At 38.7% G+C, this 19,388-nt stretch overlaps 1 protein-coding gene across 3 annotated transcripts in view; it reads right to left on the bottom strand.

The window, feature by feature from the left end:
- Positions 1–19,388, bottom strand: part of MAP3K3 (mitogen-activated protein kinase kinase kinase 3) — a 67,171-nt gene that overhangs the window by 31,937 nt on the left and 15,846 nt on the right. The window contains exons 3-12 of one of the 3 annotated variants that reach the window (XM_070727090.1): positions 18,645–18,731; positions 16,900–16,940; positions 14,992–15,091; positions 12,206–12,319; positions 10,645–10,765; positions 9,380–9,513; positions 5,856–5,929; positions 5,462–5,529; positions 4,517–4,609; positions 3,352–3,543 (exon numbers count right to left, since the gene is read on the bottom strand). In XM_070727090.1, coding sequence (XP_070583191.1) covers positions 3,352–3,543; positions 4,517–4,609; positions 5,462–5,529; positions 5,856–5,929; positions 9,380–9,513; positions 10,645–10,765; positions 12,206–12,319; positions 14,992–15,091; positions 16,900–16,940; positions 18,645–18,731 — 1,024 coding nt within the window. The remainder of the gene's footprint in view (positions 1–3,351; positions 3,544–4,516; positions 4,610–5,461; positions 5,530–5,855; positions 5,930–9,379; positions 9,514–10,644; positions 10,766–12,205; positions 12,320–14,991; positions 15,092–16,899; positions 16,941–18,644; positions 18,732–19,388) is intronic. The other 2 variants (XM_070727092.1, XM_070727093.1) reach the window with 2 other exon arrangements.

Genomic DNA, 19,388 nt, shown 5'->3' with positions numbered 1-19,388 from the left:
AGAGGTAGTGTAGCATGCAGCTACTCTGGCTGTTGGTCACTTGAGCATGAAGCTCATGTGGCAATCACCAAATTATCGCAAGTTGCGCCAAGCACAATTAATTTAAGGAGCTGAAAGTTCGTTCTTGGATCAAAGCTTAGTGACTAGACCAATAGCCATGAAATACAGAGCAGCACTCTGGAGGCCAAAGCAATAGGAGTTGCTGGATCAAAGGACCCTTGGCTGGAGGCTTGGTTAGCGGCAGAAGCCAAAGCCTCTTGTTGCAATTGACCCAGCGATTGCAGATGAAATGGCCATCAGCTGGAGAGAAAAACTCATGAAAGGCTCATTGACTGGTATGGAATAATACTTCAATCATGGGAGGTGGATACATATGTCCTTACCTGCCTGACAACTGAGTCAAAGGAGAATTAAGGAACAATGGCAAAGATATACAATTTGACAGACTCAGTCCTCATTGGCTGAAGGGACGGTGTCATCCCGTTCTTATGGTACCTTTACCCATTATGGAGAAGTATTTCAGTTCATTTGCTCAATAATATATCATTCAATGACCTTAATATGGTTGTACACCTGGAGCCTCACCTCTGTAAGCAAGGGAGGGACAGCATATTGTATGAATAACACTAAATCTAATTTATTATTTTTTAAAAAAAACAAAAAATCTGTATATTCCTCCTGATATGAAGATGGGAGAATCTTCTAATGTTGAAATATATTGGCTCCCAAACTAATCTTTAAGATGTTAATCCAACTCATAAAAGCACTCAGCTCTTTTTTCCCGTTCACTTTGCACCCGTTTTGCCCCCCCCCTCCCACTCAGTCCCTACTTGATACTAATGCTGCCTGAATGGAAGCCCTATCCTTCAATATTCTGGCTTAATCTTGTTCTTCTTACGGCATTTATAAAGTGTACTCAATTTTTTAAATGATTCGGTATTCTTTAATTTTCTCCATTGCTTTGTAATGGCAAATGTATCTGAACCAACTTGAAGCCTTGTAGGACAAATAACTGAAATAAATGAAGATTGAGGAACGAGAGAAAAGAGGGGGGAAAAACTACAGAAGGAAGCAATCCCGCTTGATTATGGACTGCATTTTCTCATGGAGATTTCACATGTCCTTCTTGTTCTTCTTTTCTTGAGAAAGAAGGACAAGAAATACAATTCTAATCATTTATGCAGTGGAAACATAAAATAAAACACTTCTGGCCTTTATTGCCTGCTTACTATGAAGCCTTCAATGAAGTATTTGCTCCTTGTTCCATGTTTCAATTTCTGGATAGTAACAATGATTACAAGTTGTCCTTGATTTAGTTCTATTCATTTTGCAACTGTTCTAATTTACACCATCAGGGAAACAACTGACAACAGGTCCTCACATTTAAAACCATTGCAGCATCCCCATGGTCATGTGATCGAAATTCAGACACTTGGCAACTGGCATGTACTTAGGATGGTTGCAGTATCTCAGGGTCATGCTATCTCCGGCCACCTTCTGATAAGCAAAGTCAATGGGGGAAGTTGGATTCACTTAACAACTACAATGATTTGCTTAACTGTGATAAAAAAAGGTTGCAAAATTGGGCATGAGTCACAATAATTGGTTTGCTTAGCAACATAATTTCTGATCTTCACTGTGGACTTAAGTCAAGGATAGGATATAGGACAGAGCACGAATTCTGAACCTGTGGTCAGTGGCATATTTGCAACCATGCTACATGAGTGGCAGGCTGGTATGCACACACACGCACACCGTTTTGGTGTAGCACTCTCACGCAAATAACAGGTGCTGACACTTGCAGCCCCGCTCACAAGGGTGGTGGTTGCGTGTACCTGTCCCTCACATAAAACCATCTCCTCTCCCATCCTTCCTCCCTTGCGCCAGGATGCCAACCCAAGAAGGTTGGAGAATGGTGGGATATAAAGCAGGACAGGACAGGATACTTTATTTGTTGTGTTCGTCACAACAAAGAATGTGTCTCTGGTGCAGAAGCTCTCAGTCTACATGAAAAGCAGCAGAGCAATAACCACAATAATGATATAAATAAGAGCAGACAGTAAAGAGGATGAAGAGCATAATAATGCCACAGTGATACAACATGGGTATGTGATGTGTTGCGTGTACTTAGACATAAGACAGTATGGAGGAATTAGGTGTTCAGCAGTGATGGCACAAGGGAAAAACATGTCCCTATGTCTAATTGTTTTGGCATGCAATCCCCTGCAGCAACTAGTTCACGTGTAATGTTCTTACCACTGCTGGGTTCCACATCTGATGGCAAGATTAAAGACAATCTTGAAATAAGCTTCATTATTACCAGAATTATCAGCAAATTGCCATATTCAGCCACAATGTTTTCTATCTCTGTTGCATAGAATTTAAAGAATACTTACTGAATTTTATTTTAATTTCACCTGATAGTTTCTGCACTGATGTACTGGCCATTCTAGGGATTTGCATTTACCATTTTTTTTCTGGTTTTATGCAATCATTAGAATACTTACCTGAGAGTAAATTACGCAGAGGATCTTGTTTTGGGATGCACAAGTTTTTATTGTAAGCATAAAAGTGGATTTTGGTAAATTTTCTGTTTTATTTAGGAAACATATTTTATCCCAGTCACTTAAAACCCCTACCTGCACTGGAATATGAGTTGAAATAAACCCCCCATTCTCAGTCTACATAACACACAGCAATTAACAAAAGTGGGTAATTTTAACGAATACAGCTTTTCCATAAAAAGCTTTGTATCCATTATTCCAAAAGAGAAAGCACTTCACACAAATGTTGCTTTTCCAATCATACAAAATTTCCACTATAAAATTTTAAAAGAGGAATTCTCTGTTTTCTTCTAGACTTTATACCTGTAGAGAAGCTGCTATTATGAATTTTATTCCCTCTGTTTTTTTTTAAAAAAACCCATCTATTATTGCAAGCCACGTAGCATTCAATACAGAGGTGGGTCCCTCCTGGTTCAGACCGGTTCGCCTGAACCTGTAGCGATCCGCTGGTGACATCATTGAATTACATCAGATGCTGCCGGTTCGTGGCCCTCACCATCATTTTTTTAAAAAAAATTCTGATTATTTTTATTTTCCTTCTGCGAGTTTCCGGCACAGCATAGGCATTGCCATTTTGTTTTCAAGGGTTTTTAAATTTTTTTTTTGGTTTTTTACATTTCACATGTACACCCACATAGTGCAGCGTGGGAGGAAGCGAACCGGCAGCAAGGTAAATTGGAACCTACCCACAAGTGGTCATCCTCATGGTTCACTAATGTCAAATATTTACTATGGTCCATTTTGAAAGAATTAGTAAATATTCCTGTCTTTGGGAGCATCAACTTACATTTAGTTGGGATGTTTCTCTCCTGCACAGTGAGTGCATTGTCACTTTCAGCACTCCACATACGTCCACAGGTGTCTAGATACTGCACCGTCAGACCAAGGTTCTCCCCATTGGTGCTTAAGGAACGGCTTGATGGTACCAGTGTGAAGAGGTTGCCCTGCTGTCGCCGAATGCGGGGAAATGTCCTCCGGCCTGAATAGTTAAGAATAGCATGAAAACCAACTAAATATTCCACTCAAAAGACAACACAACAAAACAAAGTTGGGATTAACATTTTGCAAATTCTATGAAACATTGAACTTTCAGAATTTCAATGAAAGAAATCAAATGTAATTATTTTCTGTGCAAGAATAAAAATGAACAGACACAGAACAATTCTAATGAGCCAGAGTTGCGCAGCAGGTAGAGTGCTGTACTACAGGCCATTGAAGCTGACTGTAGATCTGTATATCAGCGGTTCAGATCTCATCACCGGTTCAAGGTTGACTCAGCCTTCCATCCTTCCGAGGTGGGTAAAATGAGGACTCGGATTGTGGGGGCAATAGGCTGGCTCTGTTAAAAAGTGCTATTGCTAACCGCCCTGAGTTTAAGGAGAAGGGTGGCATAAAAATTGAATGAATGAATGAATGAATGAATGAATGAATAAATAAATAAATACTACCTTAAGATTGTGCAGAATAGTCTGGTGCTAATCTTAACAATGTGCCATATATATTAGCAGGTGCAGGAGAGGAGGAGAGGAAAACCAAAGTCTTTTTGCTGTTGAAAATGGGTTTCCTTACAGAGTCATCTATGAATCTGTTTTTATTTGCCCAATAAATTATGAATATAAGCACTATTTTAGATTATAAAGTATTGTTTCATTCTCTTATAACCCTGGAACAGTCAGGAGCTCCACATCTCAAATTAATATATTCCTCCTTTTCTTTCTATCTCTCTCTGTCACACTCTTTTTTTTCCAAGTAAATTTACTGCAGTAAAACAAAGAGACAAAGCTGTTTTATTGGTACATTTTTCCCTGCTGCCTCCTCCTCCTCCTATTTTCAAGCTATCTAAAAAAGGATGAGGGGAAAAAAGGGGCTGGCAGCTGGTGAAACAATTTTTAAAGAGAGTGTTGTGAAGTAGTAATCCTATTATTAAGTTTAAAAAGGGATCGTACACCCACCATCATTGTAATCTTTGTACTGCATAGAGACATGGTAACGCCGAGGGTAGGTCCCACCTTTCTCAGTTTTATCAAAGATTTGATTTTCACGATCTACAATAAAGAAGCAAAAATGTTACATTATCGAATATGCATCCACACAGAGACCCTTTAAAATATATATATTTTGCCATAGGTCGTATGAAGAGGGGGGGGGGGAAGGGAAATCATTAACCACCATGGGAAGAAGACCTCCAAAGGTCCATGGGAGGTGAAGTGGGAAGCTTAGTGCTAGGGAGTTCAGGCTTCCTAACATCTCTCTCTCTCTCTGTGTTTGTCTGTCTGTCTGTCTGTTCATCCATCCATCCATCCATCCATCCGCCCGCTGTAAGCGATGAACATATCCAACACGCTTTCCTCCTCCTATTTTCCGCACAATAACAACCCTGCTTAGGGAATGACTGGCACAATGCCCATAGTAATCCACCTGGCTTTCATGGCTAAGATGGAACTTGAACTCAAGCTCAATAACAGACTTGAAAGGGACATTGGAGGTATTCTAGTGCAGCCCAATGCCCAAGCAGGAGACTATATATCAGGGGTGGATTTCTTTGAGGGCCGGATCAATATTGTAGTTGTCCCCCAGGAGCTGACCGGGGGAGGGAGGGACGGACAGTCTTTTCTTAAAGATCTCCCTTAAAATAAAACCTTAAAAGTTTTCCTACTTTCTAGTCTAGTGCCTTAACCACTGAACCAAAATGATTCTTAATTATTAGATTCAAACTGTCACAGTAAAAATTGAATCAGAAATACAGGCATGATTTAATTTTTCAACCATCTCTGAAACATACCAACTGCACATGTAGACATTTTTGTTTAGCAAAAAGTAAATGCAGTAAACATACAACAGAACGTTCTCAAGTTCTTTTTATTTGCTAGCAACCATCAGTGTAGATAACATCTCACCTGAGAAATCTTGCCTATTATCTGGAAAGCTCTGGGCTCTGGACATACAGGATTTTCGGAATGAAAGGCTATTTTGAATAGAAGAACACAACGTTATATGTTAGCAAGGCATGACTTTCAAAGTGATCTGTCTGTGTGATGTTCTTGTTACATTTTACTTTTTTAAAATTTTTACAGAAATACATATAACTATTGTGTTATTGTGTAGGAAAATAAACATAAGAATTCAAAAGTCTGACTAGGACATGCTTATTATGTTCTATCTTATTTCCTCTATATTTTCAGCCTCACCATATAGACAATATAATTAACTATTAATACTTTAGAATTTAAAGCAATGGAGAATAGTTGAAATTAATACAGAGTTCCTATCAATAGTTCTTGCTGCCAATACCTTTCTCCTGACTGGCTCAAGGACTGACAACTACCAGATAGGGAGTTTTCAGCACTGCTTAAGGGATCCAACATCTAGAATAGAAGATTACAAAAAGCTAAGTTAAATTTAGCCTACAGTTGAAAGGACAGAATGCAAAATCGAGTTAAGAGATTTTAAGTTAATTTCATTAAAACTGTAAGATTAACTATGTGGAACTTTTTTTTTTTTTAAGAATCAGGCACGTGTTCAATTGATAGTATTTTCCATCTATTATTTTAGTGGAAATATCACCATAAGAAAAACTATAGCCTGTAAGTAGCAACCAATGTGATATCCAAGTCAAAACTTTTTTTCACTGGTTCTTGAGGAGAAGGGAAGACACTTAGGCATTCCCATCCATTCCTTCTACAGAAACACATTTTTCCAGTCAATGGTGCTAAGAGACAGGAAGAGGAGGAGGACTAGGTTTCTTCTCCCCTTACTTGATCAGAAGTACTGAACTGATGGGAAGGAGACTTGTGGCTTACGTTGTCTCTCAAAAACTTTGAAGTAATGAAGTAAATCTTCTAGCAATAGAAGTTGTCTCCTAACGCAGTGATGGCAAACCTTTTTTGTTTGTGTGCTGAAAGGGCGTGTGTGGGTTTGTTAGCATGCGTGCACATGTATGTCCACATCCCTTCCCCACCACCACATGTGCACTTCCTCGTGCTGCCCTTGCGCATGTGCACAATCCTTCTCATCCCCACGCATGCGCACAGGTCTCACTGAAACCTGGGATGTTAAAAAAACAGCCAAACTGCAAGTTCAGAAAAATGCACTTCTGGTTTGCCTGTTGTGCTGTTTTTTTGCACTCCGGAGCTTCAGTGAAGCGTCTGGAGGGCGAAAGGGCCTTCCCCAAGGATGAAAATCAGCTGGCCAGTGCGCCGCATGCATGCTGGAGCTCACATAGGGCAACATCTCGCATGCCCTCTGATATGGCACCACATGCCACCTGGAGCCCTCGTGCCATAAGTTCGCCCTCACGGTCCTAACAACACTATGTACTGTCAGTGGACCTCAGAAACCTAGAGAGTATCTTCTTCCTCATATCAATGCAGTCTATTCCTTCCAACCATACTGACCAGGATCACAAGGAGAAACAAACAAAAACAGATCACAGAATCTTAGATCACAGAATCACTGAATTTGCGTCACAAGACAGACACAAACTTAAAACGGATAATTAGAACTGCAGAAAAAACAATTGCTACCAACCTGCCTTCCATTGAGGACCTGTATACTGCGTGAGTCAAAGAAAGCTGTGAAAATATCTACAACCCCCCCCCCCCACACACACACACATCCTGGACATAAATTGTTTCAACTTCTAGCCTCAAAGCGAGGCTATAGAGCACTGCACACCAGAACAACTAGACATAAACATAGAAACATAGAAATCTGACGGCAGAAAAAGACTTCATGGTCCATCTAGTCTGCCGTTATACTATTTTCTGTATTTTATCTTAGGATGGATAAGAACAGCTTTTTTCTGAATGCTATCACTCCGCTAAACTAATTCCCACAACACTGTCAAATTACTAAGACTGTATTACTATCATTCTTCTCATCCTTCCTAGTACCTATCTCTTCCCACTTACGACTATAACCATGTGGCTTGTATCTTTACAATTTATATTTTTTTATTTATTTCCTAGTACAGTAATTGCTTATTAGTAACTATGACTATCACTAAGTGTTGTATCTTATGTTTCTTGATGAATGTATTTTGTTATTCTTTATGTACACTGCGAGCATATGCACCAAAGACAAATTCCCTATGTGTCCAATCACACTTGGCCAATAAAGAATTCTAATCTATACTATTCTATTAATATGGGAACCCAGCAATTTTTGGCATGTCATCCAGAGGGATGAAAGGAGTCTTGAATTTTGCTATCAAATGTAGAGTGAAATTTTCCATTGTAAGTAATTGTAAAAATTATGTTCTCTTATCTCTAATTAATAATACTGATCACTTGGCTTATGGGAAAAATGGAAGGAACTGGAGCTTGGGAGGACCTCTCTAATGATACAGTATATGAATTTTCTAGTGGTATATAGCCAATACCCCCCACTTGCAATATACAAATGGTTCCCACCATGTCACCATTTCTATGAGAAAACAAAGAATCAATTCCTGAAGCTAAGATTAAAGCATAACGTTAAAAAAAGTTACTACTATATAAAATACAGGTTTATATATATACATACGAAAACATTAAATATGTTGGGCAGGGCCTGTAGCTCTTTAATAGACAAATATGTAATATGGAGAAGGTCCCATATTTAAGATTTGGCATCATCACATACGACAGTGTTTGCTCAGAAGCCCAAAACCTTATGTGACTTCCTAATGATCTGACTATAGTTTCCAAACACTTTCCAAAGTTGATGGTGAATTCAACTTCACAAGAAGAGCCCTTCACTTCTCCACTCGAAACAGAATACCCTACGAGACTAGACTTTCAACCCTGGATCTAGAAAGCTTAGAACTAAGACGCCTTAAATATGATTTAAGTATTGCCCACAAAATTATATGCTGCAACGTCCTGTCTGTCGGCGACTATTTCAGCTTCAACCACAACAACACAAGAGCACACAACAGATTTAAACTTAATATTAACCGCTCCAAACTTGACTGTAAAAAATACGACTTCAGTAACTGAGTTGTCGAAGCGTGGAACTCATTACCGGACTCCATAGTATCATCCCCAAACCCCCAACACTTTACCCTTAGACTATCCATGGTTGACCTCTCCAGATTCCTAAGAGGTCAGTAAGGGGTGTGCATAAGTGCACTAGAATGCCTTCCATCCCCTGTCCTATTACTCTCCTATATCTCCTATACCATTCTTCTTTCCTATATTTATTCTATTCTTTCACTGATATATTTTATTCCTATTTCTTCTCTTCTTTCTTAGATATATTTTACTATGAGCATATCCTCTATAACCTTCATTATATATTTACTATATGTATACCCAATATAACTCTCATTGTGCAATGGACAAAATCAATCAATAAAATAAAAATAAAATAATTGTTACTGTAACAGAACGGGGAAATAGCAAATATCCAAGACATACTCACCTTAATTGCATTTTAAGTAACCAAATCCAATCTAATTTTAATCCAAATTCAATCCACTTTTTGGAAGTAAATGACTCCCAATACCCTACCAAATGTCAAATGTAGCCACTGGTATAAAGAAAAAGGTACATCCTTGATGCAAAATAAGAGTAACTCAAATTGATATTGAGAGGGCTATTGCCAATTAGCATGATTGGTAATATAGTATAAAGGAAAAAAGATTACTGGTTTGCATTGATGTATTTGAATTTAAGACAATTTGCTATCTGGCATATAAGAAACCCAGCTGAAGAAAATAGTGGACATTCGAGGCTTTATTTTTAAAACATATTTTTAATCTCACATTTTATATTGATAAGTATATATTGTATAAATATTTTTATATTGATAAATTATTTGAACTTTCAACTTACATTTTGTTCATTAGTTTCTGGTATAAATTCTCCTTCACTGTTTATGCTGGTATAGGACCCCTGGCGAGCAATTCGCTGCTGCCTCTCTGGGACATATCCTGGTGGGGGTGAACTTCGACCTGTATTCTGAGAGCCTGAATATTTAATGATGCTTATTAATGGCTGCACAAGATAAAGGACATCTGAAAAGGAATTGATACATTTTGCGGAAGCATTTTGCGGAAGCATTTCAAACAAAATATAAGCATCACTGGATAGGCGGTCAGTGGACCAACGTTAGAAGAAGTATGGTTTGAATAATGGATCTTACAATAAGAGTGACATTTAAAAGATTCCGTATATATGATTCACCTGATGATAATTTAAGCAAGCATTCTGACAATGCAGAGTAATAATAATAATAATAATAATTTATTAGATTTGTATGCTGCCCCTTTCCGAAGACTCGGGGCGGCATACAATGCAACTTTGTAAATGGAAAAAGGGGAAATATGCAAATAAAAATTACAAGAAAAATAGCTAAGAAGCAGAGAGATAACTGACTTGGCTTCTTTCTTCAAGATGAATTCATCATCAACCACCTATCCACATTTCACCTCCAAGGCAGTCTTAGTCAGCAAAGAGGAATATAAAGCTTAAAAGCAATGGCCAAGTTTATGGACATAAGAGCTCTGTCCATTTCCTCAGATTCAATAGGTCGTAACTGTTCCCAAATATCTTCATAGGATCTGTGCAAATGCTAACATGTAACTGAATGCTCTTCAAATGGGATTATAATTAACTAGTTGCTTTATATTTTTGTACATATGTTATGGATAACAGATATGATATCATATGAAATTAAATAAAATTCACAAAGCTAGCACTGGAAGACAGGAAGTTATGAATAGAACAGCTATTGAAAGGAAACAGACGGTAAGGAAAGGAGTTGTCCTATTTTTTGAATTTTTATGGATGCGATTCAAAATGGATATGGATGGAAATAGCTGCAAGGCCAATAACTTTCAGTTCACATAACTATTAATAGTAGAGATGTGAAGAAAGAAAGAGTGCATGTATATATAGAATGAAAAAAGAAAGGTATAATTTATAGCATAAGGGAGGGGGGGAAATAAGAAAAGGGTTATATGCACACAATTGTCCAAGAGCTGGATACAGTTGAGTAGCTAATAATAGGGCACAAAGATACTAAACCACAAATCAAATGTTTGCAGAACTCAATATTATTTATGTTCCCTAATACAGTGACAGATTAATACACTCACTGATAGACAAGTGTCTGCTTCGGGTTTCAAGTGGCTGGTAGGCAGTGTTTACATCTCCCGTAGATTGGGAAGTTTTGATTCTGACTTGCTTTGGCATCCCTGAATAGGATGAGAGACTGACCTGTTAAAAACAAAGTGAAACCAATAAGATTTAAACACTTTAGGATTGTTTTAGCTCTAAAACAATGACAAGAATGAAAAAAATAAGCAGGATGGCGTTATTTATCTGTGACTGAAAATGAAAATGAAAATGAAATGTAAACTCAAAATGGTTATTCTATAGATTACAGCATCGTAAATTCAGAATATTCATTTTGAGCTAATACTGGATAGGAACCATAGCTGGTGTGCTATGAAAGTCTGGATCTGACAAGACAATGCACAAAGGGCCATGCACATTTTGAGTGCACATTTAACTGCATTTACAAAGGATTCCTCATAATATTAAAATTAATGAGGGGTATATTCTTTGCAAAGATCTCATGATATATCTATAAGTTTATATATTTTATTAAGTATAAATAAATTCAAACTGAAGTTCAAAGTTATTCTGAAACAGAATTCTAAGTACTTTAATTTAAATATCTGAATTTGGAGGGCACCAATAGAAGCAATTGGTAAATTACTTGTAGCCCTTATAAGTAAAAATTGCATTTTTCTTTTTTAAAAAAAAATATTTATTATGTTTCTATATATAAAAACAGAAAGAAAAGAAATAAACAAAATATATAAAGAAAAAAACCAAGAAAAACAGAAAGATGAACATATAAATTTGAACAACATATAAAATATATTCAGTTACAGTAGTATTCTTTACATGCAATAGACATAGTTATTTGCTTATCAATTAATATTTTCTTTCACTATGTACATACATTTATTGGTTATATAGAACAGTGTTTCCCAACCTTGGCCATTTGCTGGCTGGGGAATTCTGGGAGTTGAAGTCCAAATATCTTCAAGTGGCCAACGTTGGGAAACGCTGATATAGAAGACATAATTTGTCAACCGTACTGTTGACTCTCACTATCAAGCGACCTAATATAAATATTTGTATCTAATGTGTGGAATTTTAGGTTTGTTTTCTTTAGTTCTGTATATTATGATGTATTCATTTTGCATATTTGTGAGGAAGATACAGATTCACTTTTAAGGATTTTGTTAATAGGGCTTTAAATCTATGTATCAGTATGAACTAAAAATCACGACACAATCTGAAAATGTAAAAGAACATGAAAGAAAGCTTAAAATCAATCTATCAATCAATGCAATATTAGATGTCAAAAAATGCTTTCCTTGCTTTCTAGCCAGGAATTCATATCATGCCAATATTTGGAGGTTTATCAAAACCTGCAATTTCCTTACAAACAACTTCAAGATGAACAATCAGTGATGACCAGAAATAAGATGGAAGATCAAGAAATTATGTGATACTTTGTTTCCGCTTTAAGCAGTGTATAAAGAATCTTTTGGTGAGTCAGTAAGTAATACCAGTTAATGACATTTGTTATGACAATCGCAACAAATGTGAAACTGAAATAATTACATGGCCTTTACTCACATGGTTTTTATCCTGAGACAGGAGTAATATTCTAAGGCTTTTCACATTTGAGCTTCGGTCTAACAGATCTATTGCCTTATCAAGGTCATCTTGACTTTTCAATGGAATAGATAACTGCAAAGAACAAATAGAGACAAAAGAGTTCGTAAAGGTTCATTCCATTTTAAATTCTCAATAGCAACAAGGGATTACTTGTTGAACAAGGGGATAGCAAGGCAACACTGATTCTTAAACTGCTTTATGCTATATGGATTTGCAATAACCATAATTTATGGAAGGAAAACATATACAATGATACCTCGTCTTACGAACTTAATTGATTCCAGGAGGAGGTTCGTAAGGTGAAAAGTTCGTAAGACGAAGCAATGTTTCCCATAGGAATCAATGGAAAACCGATTAATGCATGCAAGCCCCAAATTTACCCTTTTCAAGCCAAAGTGCCTGTTTTTGCACTGGTGGGATTCCCCTGAAGCTCCCCTCCATGGGAAACCCCATCTCCGGACTTCCACATTTTTGCAATGCTGAAGGGGAATCCCAGCAGCGCAAAAACAGGTGTTTTGCTGGCAGCAGAAGTCTGGAGGTGGGGTTTCCCAGCGAGGGAAGCCTCAGCGAAATTGCACCATCGCAAAAACACAGAAGTCCGGAGGCGGGGTTTTGAGGACTTCCGTGTTTTCGCGATGGTGCGATTTCACCAGGTGGGGTTTCCCATGGAGGGGAGCCTCAGGGGAATCCCAGGATCACAAAAACGGGCACTTCACTTGCAACGCAAGTCCGGAGGCGGGGCATTCCAGCGGCGATGGTGGGTTCGTAAGGCGAAAAAAGTTCGTAAGAAGAGGCAAAAAATTTCTGAACCTTGGGTTCGTATCTCGAAACGTTCGCATGATGAGGGGTTCGTATGACGAGGTACCACTGTATAAGCTATAAAATAGCAAAACTATTCCTTCAGATATATTTCAAACTATTTATTTCGCATGAAGGAAACAACCCAATTATCACCTTTTTAACATAATTATTTCTACATGCATTTCCCAAACTGATATCAAGTAAAGCTTCTATTCCTTTGAATTTCTTGTAAGAACAATGCGGAAGAGAGATTAATTTTAATATTAAAAATCAGTTTAGCAATTTCCAAATTTTAAGCTGGTTTCCATATACAGTGATCCCTCGAGTATCGCGAGGGTTCCGTTCCAAGACCCCTCGCGATAATCGATTTTTCGCGATGTAGGGTTGCGGAAGTAAAAACACCATCTGCGCATGCGCGCCCTTTTTTTCATGGCCGCACATGCGCAGATGGTGGAGTTTGCGTGGGCGGCGGGCGGCACCCAGGGAAGGTTCCTTTGGCCGCACAGCAGCTGATCTGCTCCGCAGCGCGGCAGCAGTGAGGAGCCGAAGATGGGGTTTCCCCGTTGCCCAGGCAAAGGGGAAACCCCATCTTCGGCTCCTCGCTGCTGCCTCGCTGCTGCCGCGCTGCGGAGCAGATCAGCTGCTGGGCGGCCGAAGGAACCTTCCCTGGGTCTTCCCGCCGCCCAGGCAAAGGGGAAACCCCAAGATCGCTTGCTGCTTGCCCGTCACCCGCCCGCCCGGCCGCTCACTTGCCGCTTGCCCGTTCGCCCGCCCGGCTGCTCGCTTGCCGCTTGCCCGTTCACCCGCCCGCCCGGCTGCTCGCTTGCCGCTTGCCCGTTCGCCCGCCCGCCTGCTCGCTTGCCCGTTCACCCGCCCGCCCGGCTGCTCGCTTGCCGCTTGCCCGTTCACCCGAACGCCCGGCTGCTCGCTTGCCGCTTGCCCGTTCACCCGCCCGCCCGGCTGCTCGCTTGCCCGTTCGCCCGCGGGCCCGGCTGCTCGCTTGCCGCTTGCCCGTTCACCCGCCCGCCCAGCTGCTCGCTTGCCGCTCGAGAGCAAGAGGGGGAGAGATAGAGAAAGAGAGAGAAGGAAAGAAAGAGATGAGAGAGGGAGGAAGAGAGTGTGAGAGAGGAAGAAGCAAGATAGAGATAGAGAGAGAGAAAGAAAGATGAGAAAGGAAAGGAGTGACGTCATCGGGTGGAAAAATCGCGATATAGCGTTTCGCGAAGATTGAGATCGCGAAAATCGAGGGATCACTGTATTATCCAATTATATATTTTTTCTCCAATAAGTGAAGATTTCTTCAACTTGACACTTTCTGTATTATCTGAACTATACATGCTAGAAGGGAATCTGATTCATAATAATTTTATTATATTTTACAAAATGTAAAAAGCAGACGAATTCCCAAAACATTTGGGAGAAATTCAATATAGACAGGCAACTAATTGTTTCCAACATCTCCTATTTCCTGAAAGGATAATAATGTAGTGATCCTCTCAATTGTTCCATTTATTTGAAAATTAATTATTCTCTTTGGTAAGATTCCCTAAATGAAATAAAGTATCTTGTTTGTGACATACTGTAAATATAATTAGTTATATGTCTGAAAATCAGGAACTGAAATTATTTCAGACTTAGTTAAAATCCGAATACAATTCTGAAGAAGACAATTTTTCAGAAAACTGGAGCTGCAGAAAATCATTTTCTAGAATCCCAAATACTATTTGGAGGGATGGTTTTGGTGTCACAGTCTTACATTTTCTGTAAATACGTCTTCTGCATGTACAGAAGATACTTTTATTGTTATTGCTCCTGAAACAAAAGCATTTACTTCTGAGTTGCTTGCACAGCCTATTGTTTTCTTTTTTTTGTTGTTACTGTTGGAACTAAATTCAACCCTTTTAGAAAGGAATAAAAACACGCTATATAGGGTAAGTTACTACCTCATTATTCATGTAGTAGGGATCCAGTGGCTGCCCAAAAGCTGTTTTCACTTTCTGCTGAACATCTTCATAGCGGATAGGCCGGGTAAAGGGGATAATTCTGGATGGGACACCAAAATACTGATTATGGCAGCAAAGTGGGCTCTAGATAATTCATATAACAAAATGGTTTGGACAGTGTATCAAAGTTTTTTCCCCTCCCTTTCTTTCCTTCCTTTCTCCTAATTCGCTAACATAACCATTCTGTAATAATATTCATAAATTCTCTCTACTTTATTTTTACAGGCAGTCTCTCAACCTTGGATTCTGTTTTTTAAGTATTTTTAAATTATTTATTTGTATAGGAAAAAGAATAAAATTTTCATTACTGATCAGACACAGTTTAAACAAGATAATTGCAATAGTCAGGTTAGTCTATATTGGGACAATGATGGGGGGGGGGTTGGTTGGCATTTGATCTCTGTACTCCACACATTGAATTTGAAACAAAACACTCAAGATGTGAGAGAAGTGAAAACTTTCAGCTTTCATTCAAGCAGTTTGACAAAAGTGCAACTGTTAAATTAATCATTGAGCGCGTGTGGACGCATGTGCATGTACACACACACACACACGGTGGACCAAAGAGATGTCTATACAACTAAAAGAGGCTATCCTTAGTCTGTTTGCCATTCTTAAAAGGAAGGAATTAACTGGCAGGCTCAGCAACACCAAAAGGCCTGGATGACCACTAAAATGGATGACCACATAATTCTGTTAGCAGTGAAGAAAAACTCTTTCATAATGTCAAGCCAAGTCTAGAACATTCTTGAGGAGGCAGGCATATCATTGTCAAAGTTTACAATCAAACACATTGGTAACACTCAAGAACATAAAGTTCAGATTAGACTTTGCCACCTAAAAAAGCTGCCAAATTCTGGAATAAGATTCTTTGGACCAGAGGTCTTCAAACTTGGCAACTTTAAGACTTGTGGACTTCAACTCCTGTGCTGGCTGGAGAATTCTGGGAGTTGAAGTCCACGTCTTAAAGTTGCCAAGTTTGGTGACCCCTGCTTTGGACTAATGAAATGAAGATTAACTTGTACCAGAAGGAATGGGAAGAGAAAAGTCTGAAGAAGACAAAGAACAACTCATGATCTAAAGCATACCACATCATCTGTCAAACATAATGGAGGTCACGTTATCCACGTAATTTATTGATAACCTCATTGCTGATAAAAATAGGAGGAATTTAGAACTCCACGAGACTGTATTCTCTGCTTAGATTCAGCCAAATTCAGCAAAACTAATAGCACGCCGCTTCATATTGCTGATGGATAAAGACACAAAACATATAGCAAAAGAAACCCAAGGAATTCTCTAGGCAAAAAACAAAAGGGATATTATTCACTGGCCAAGTCACTCACCTGATCTCAGTGCAACAGAAGGTTCACTTACTGAAGGCAAGACTGAAGACAGAAAAAAACATAAACAGATACAACAGCCGAAGGCAATTGCAGTAAAGTAATCTCAAAGGACAACATTCAGAATTTTTCATGTGCATGGGTTTCAGAAATTCAGGCAGTCATTGACTGCAAAGGGTTTTCATCCAAGTAGTATTAAAAACAATCCTTGTACTTGTAGTTGTATTTGTTTCTTACTTATAAACCACAAAAATGGGAGCGAGTGGATTAAAACAGCTGCAATTATTCAATAGTTAATGCCACACTTTTGTTAAACCCCATGAATTAAAGCTGGAAGCCTTCCTTCTACTCATATATTGAAGGTTTCATTTCAAATACAGTGTGGTGGTGTACAGAGGCCAAATGCTAAAAAACTTATCATTGTCCAATATATTCAATCTTGATTGTATATCTGAATTGCAGTAAGGTATGTAAAAGGAAAACACAAACAAAAATTAAAACTTACCTTCTTTCCCCATTATGTTCAAACTTTATCCTGATGTCACTCTGCCAAAACAAAATTATTCATATTGCCTATTAAATACTTTGATAACTTTTATTCAGTTTATAATTAAAGTATCTCAGAGGATACTTTATCATTTAAATCTGTTATTATTTCCCAGCATAGAACCCAATAAAAACAATTAAAATCATATACAGACAGGCTAGGCTAACTCAAACAATTGTAACAACAAGAAACCACAACAGGGTCCCACAAAATACATGGTTCTAGACCCGAGACCAAAGACAGGTTTAAGAGCCTTAGACTGCCAGGAGGAAGAGTACTGCCTGTAACTTGGGGTGTGGAGTGGGATCTGTTTCAGAGGACAGGGATTAAAAGAGAGAAGGTGTACTTCAGGGGTGGGTTATAATTTACCTGGCTGCCAGTTCGCTTCCTCCTCTGGCCATGCCTCATGGGTACGCATGCGCATATAAAGTTTAAAAAAATCAGAAAAAAAGGCAAAAACAAGAAGGGGCGAGTACAAGTGCACTAGAGTGCCTTCCATCCCCTGTCCTATTGCTCTCCTATAACTCCTATACCTTTCTTCTATTCCTATATCTCTTCTTCTATTCTTTCATTGATATGTTCTATTACTATACCTTCTTTTCCATTATTTCTTAGATATATTTTACTATGAGTATCTCCTCTATAACCTTCTTAATGTATTTTACTATGTATATATAGATATATACCCACTAAAACCCTCATTGTGTATTGGACAAAATAAATAAAATTTTTTAAAAAAGATGGGCCATGCATGCGCAATGCCAGAAATGCTTTTGCGCAGAAGAAAAAAAAATACTTTAAAAAAAAAATCCCCAAAAATTCCAAAAGAAGATGGCAGCCTCCACAGACTGGCACTGACCAGTCCAGTTGTATGACGTCACTGGCAGGTTGCTACCAGTCACAACACAGGACCAGGTTTTTTGTGGGACTTCTTTTGTTTCTAACCATCCTCTAGATTTCTGGTTGTCGACATGGGGCCCACGCCCCACAAGGGAGCAATTTCATTTTTAATGGAGGCAATTGGAATCTTGTTTAAATCTAGTTAATGGCCTTTTAGGTTTCCTCCGTGTGAGTAGTTCACTTTTTGAATGATAAGAATTATACATCATGGGGGGAGGCCTCAGGATTTTAGAGATGCTTAGGTGGGGTATGTGCAAAAAAAGGTTGGGAACCACTGCTCTAGATTTAGGCGAGGCATGGTACTAACCCGTGAATGAAAAAGTATCATCTTGTGGGATCCAGGAAGCAGGCTTATTGTGTTACAGTCCCAACTCTTTTGCTTTTCAGAACACCTTAATGACATGGATGTGTTCCCAGCCATTAGTCAGACTGTTAATTAGAGTCTCATACATATCAAATTGGTTTTTTACCCTTGCTGCCATTAATGTTTGATGTTTTATAATAATGTTATAGCTTCCCAGAATTCTGCAGTGCGATGGGCAGCCACATTGAATAAATGAATAAAACTCTGCACTCTATCTTTAACAATTAGTTCTATCAAGAGAGACCCTTGAGTATCTCATATATTTACTTCTGGATATAATACAAGATATGAAACTAAGGTGTGCTTTTCTATTTGGAGAAATTCAGAAAAAATGCTACTTTTCACTTTAGTTCTTTTAAATTAATGCTATTTGCACAATTATAAAAGCTATACTATTGGCTGAACAGTCAGTACTAGAAGAGAAAAGTTTTTTTTTTACCTGTAACTTTTTTTCCTCTACAGCAAGACTATTTTGCTTTCTTATAAGGTTGTTTAGGAGACCTGGGTTGCTGGCACTGTGTTTTTTCTTAAAGAGAGGGGGAAAAAACCCTAAGTTATTTATTTAGACAAGAAAAAATCAAAAGTTTATCATAGGTAAATGAGAAGTATAGAAATAAGTATGTAGAATGAATGGAGTATATTTGTGAAACAACCTTAAAGGTATACTTACTGTTAGGAAATATCTGAGAATGAAGAGAGGGATGGAAGATATTTGCATGTCTATGGAAGTATTCGTGGGCAGAATGGAGTACCGTAATTAATATCTGGAATATTCCCCATCATGACAATATATTTGTATGCCGCCGAGTCTCCGGAGAGGGGCGGCATACAAATCCAATAAATAAATAAATAATAAAATAAATACAGTGGTACCTCAAGATACGAACCCCTCGTCTTACGAACAACTCGAGATACGAACCCGGGGTTCAGAAAAAATTTGCCTCTTCTTACGAACTTTTTTCGTGTTACGAACGCCAAACCCGAACTTCCGGGTTCGGTGTTCGGGAGGCTGCTGGGAAGCCCCCGGCTGTTTTAAAAGGTGACAGCTGGGCGGCGGGGCTTCCCAGCAACCTTCCGAACACCGAACCCGGAAGTTCGGCAAAAGTTCGGGGTTCGGGAGGTTGCTGGGAAGCCTCCCATCCCGGCTGTGACCTTTTAAAACAGCCGGGCGGCTTCCCAGCAG

This window comes from Erythrolamprus reginae, chromosome Z, assembly GCF_031021105.1.
Source record: "Erythrolamprus reginae isolate rEryReg1 chromosome Z, rEryReg1.hap1, whole genome shotgun sequence".
Lineage (NCBI taxonomy): Eukaryota > Metazoa > Chordata > Lepidosauria > Squamata > Dipsadidae > Erythrolamprus > Erythrolamprus reginae.
Note: the sequence above shows the minus strand (reverse complement) of the source record. Positions and strands in the feature narration are given on the sequence as shown.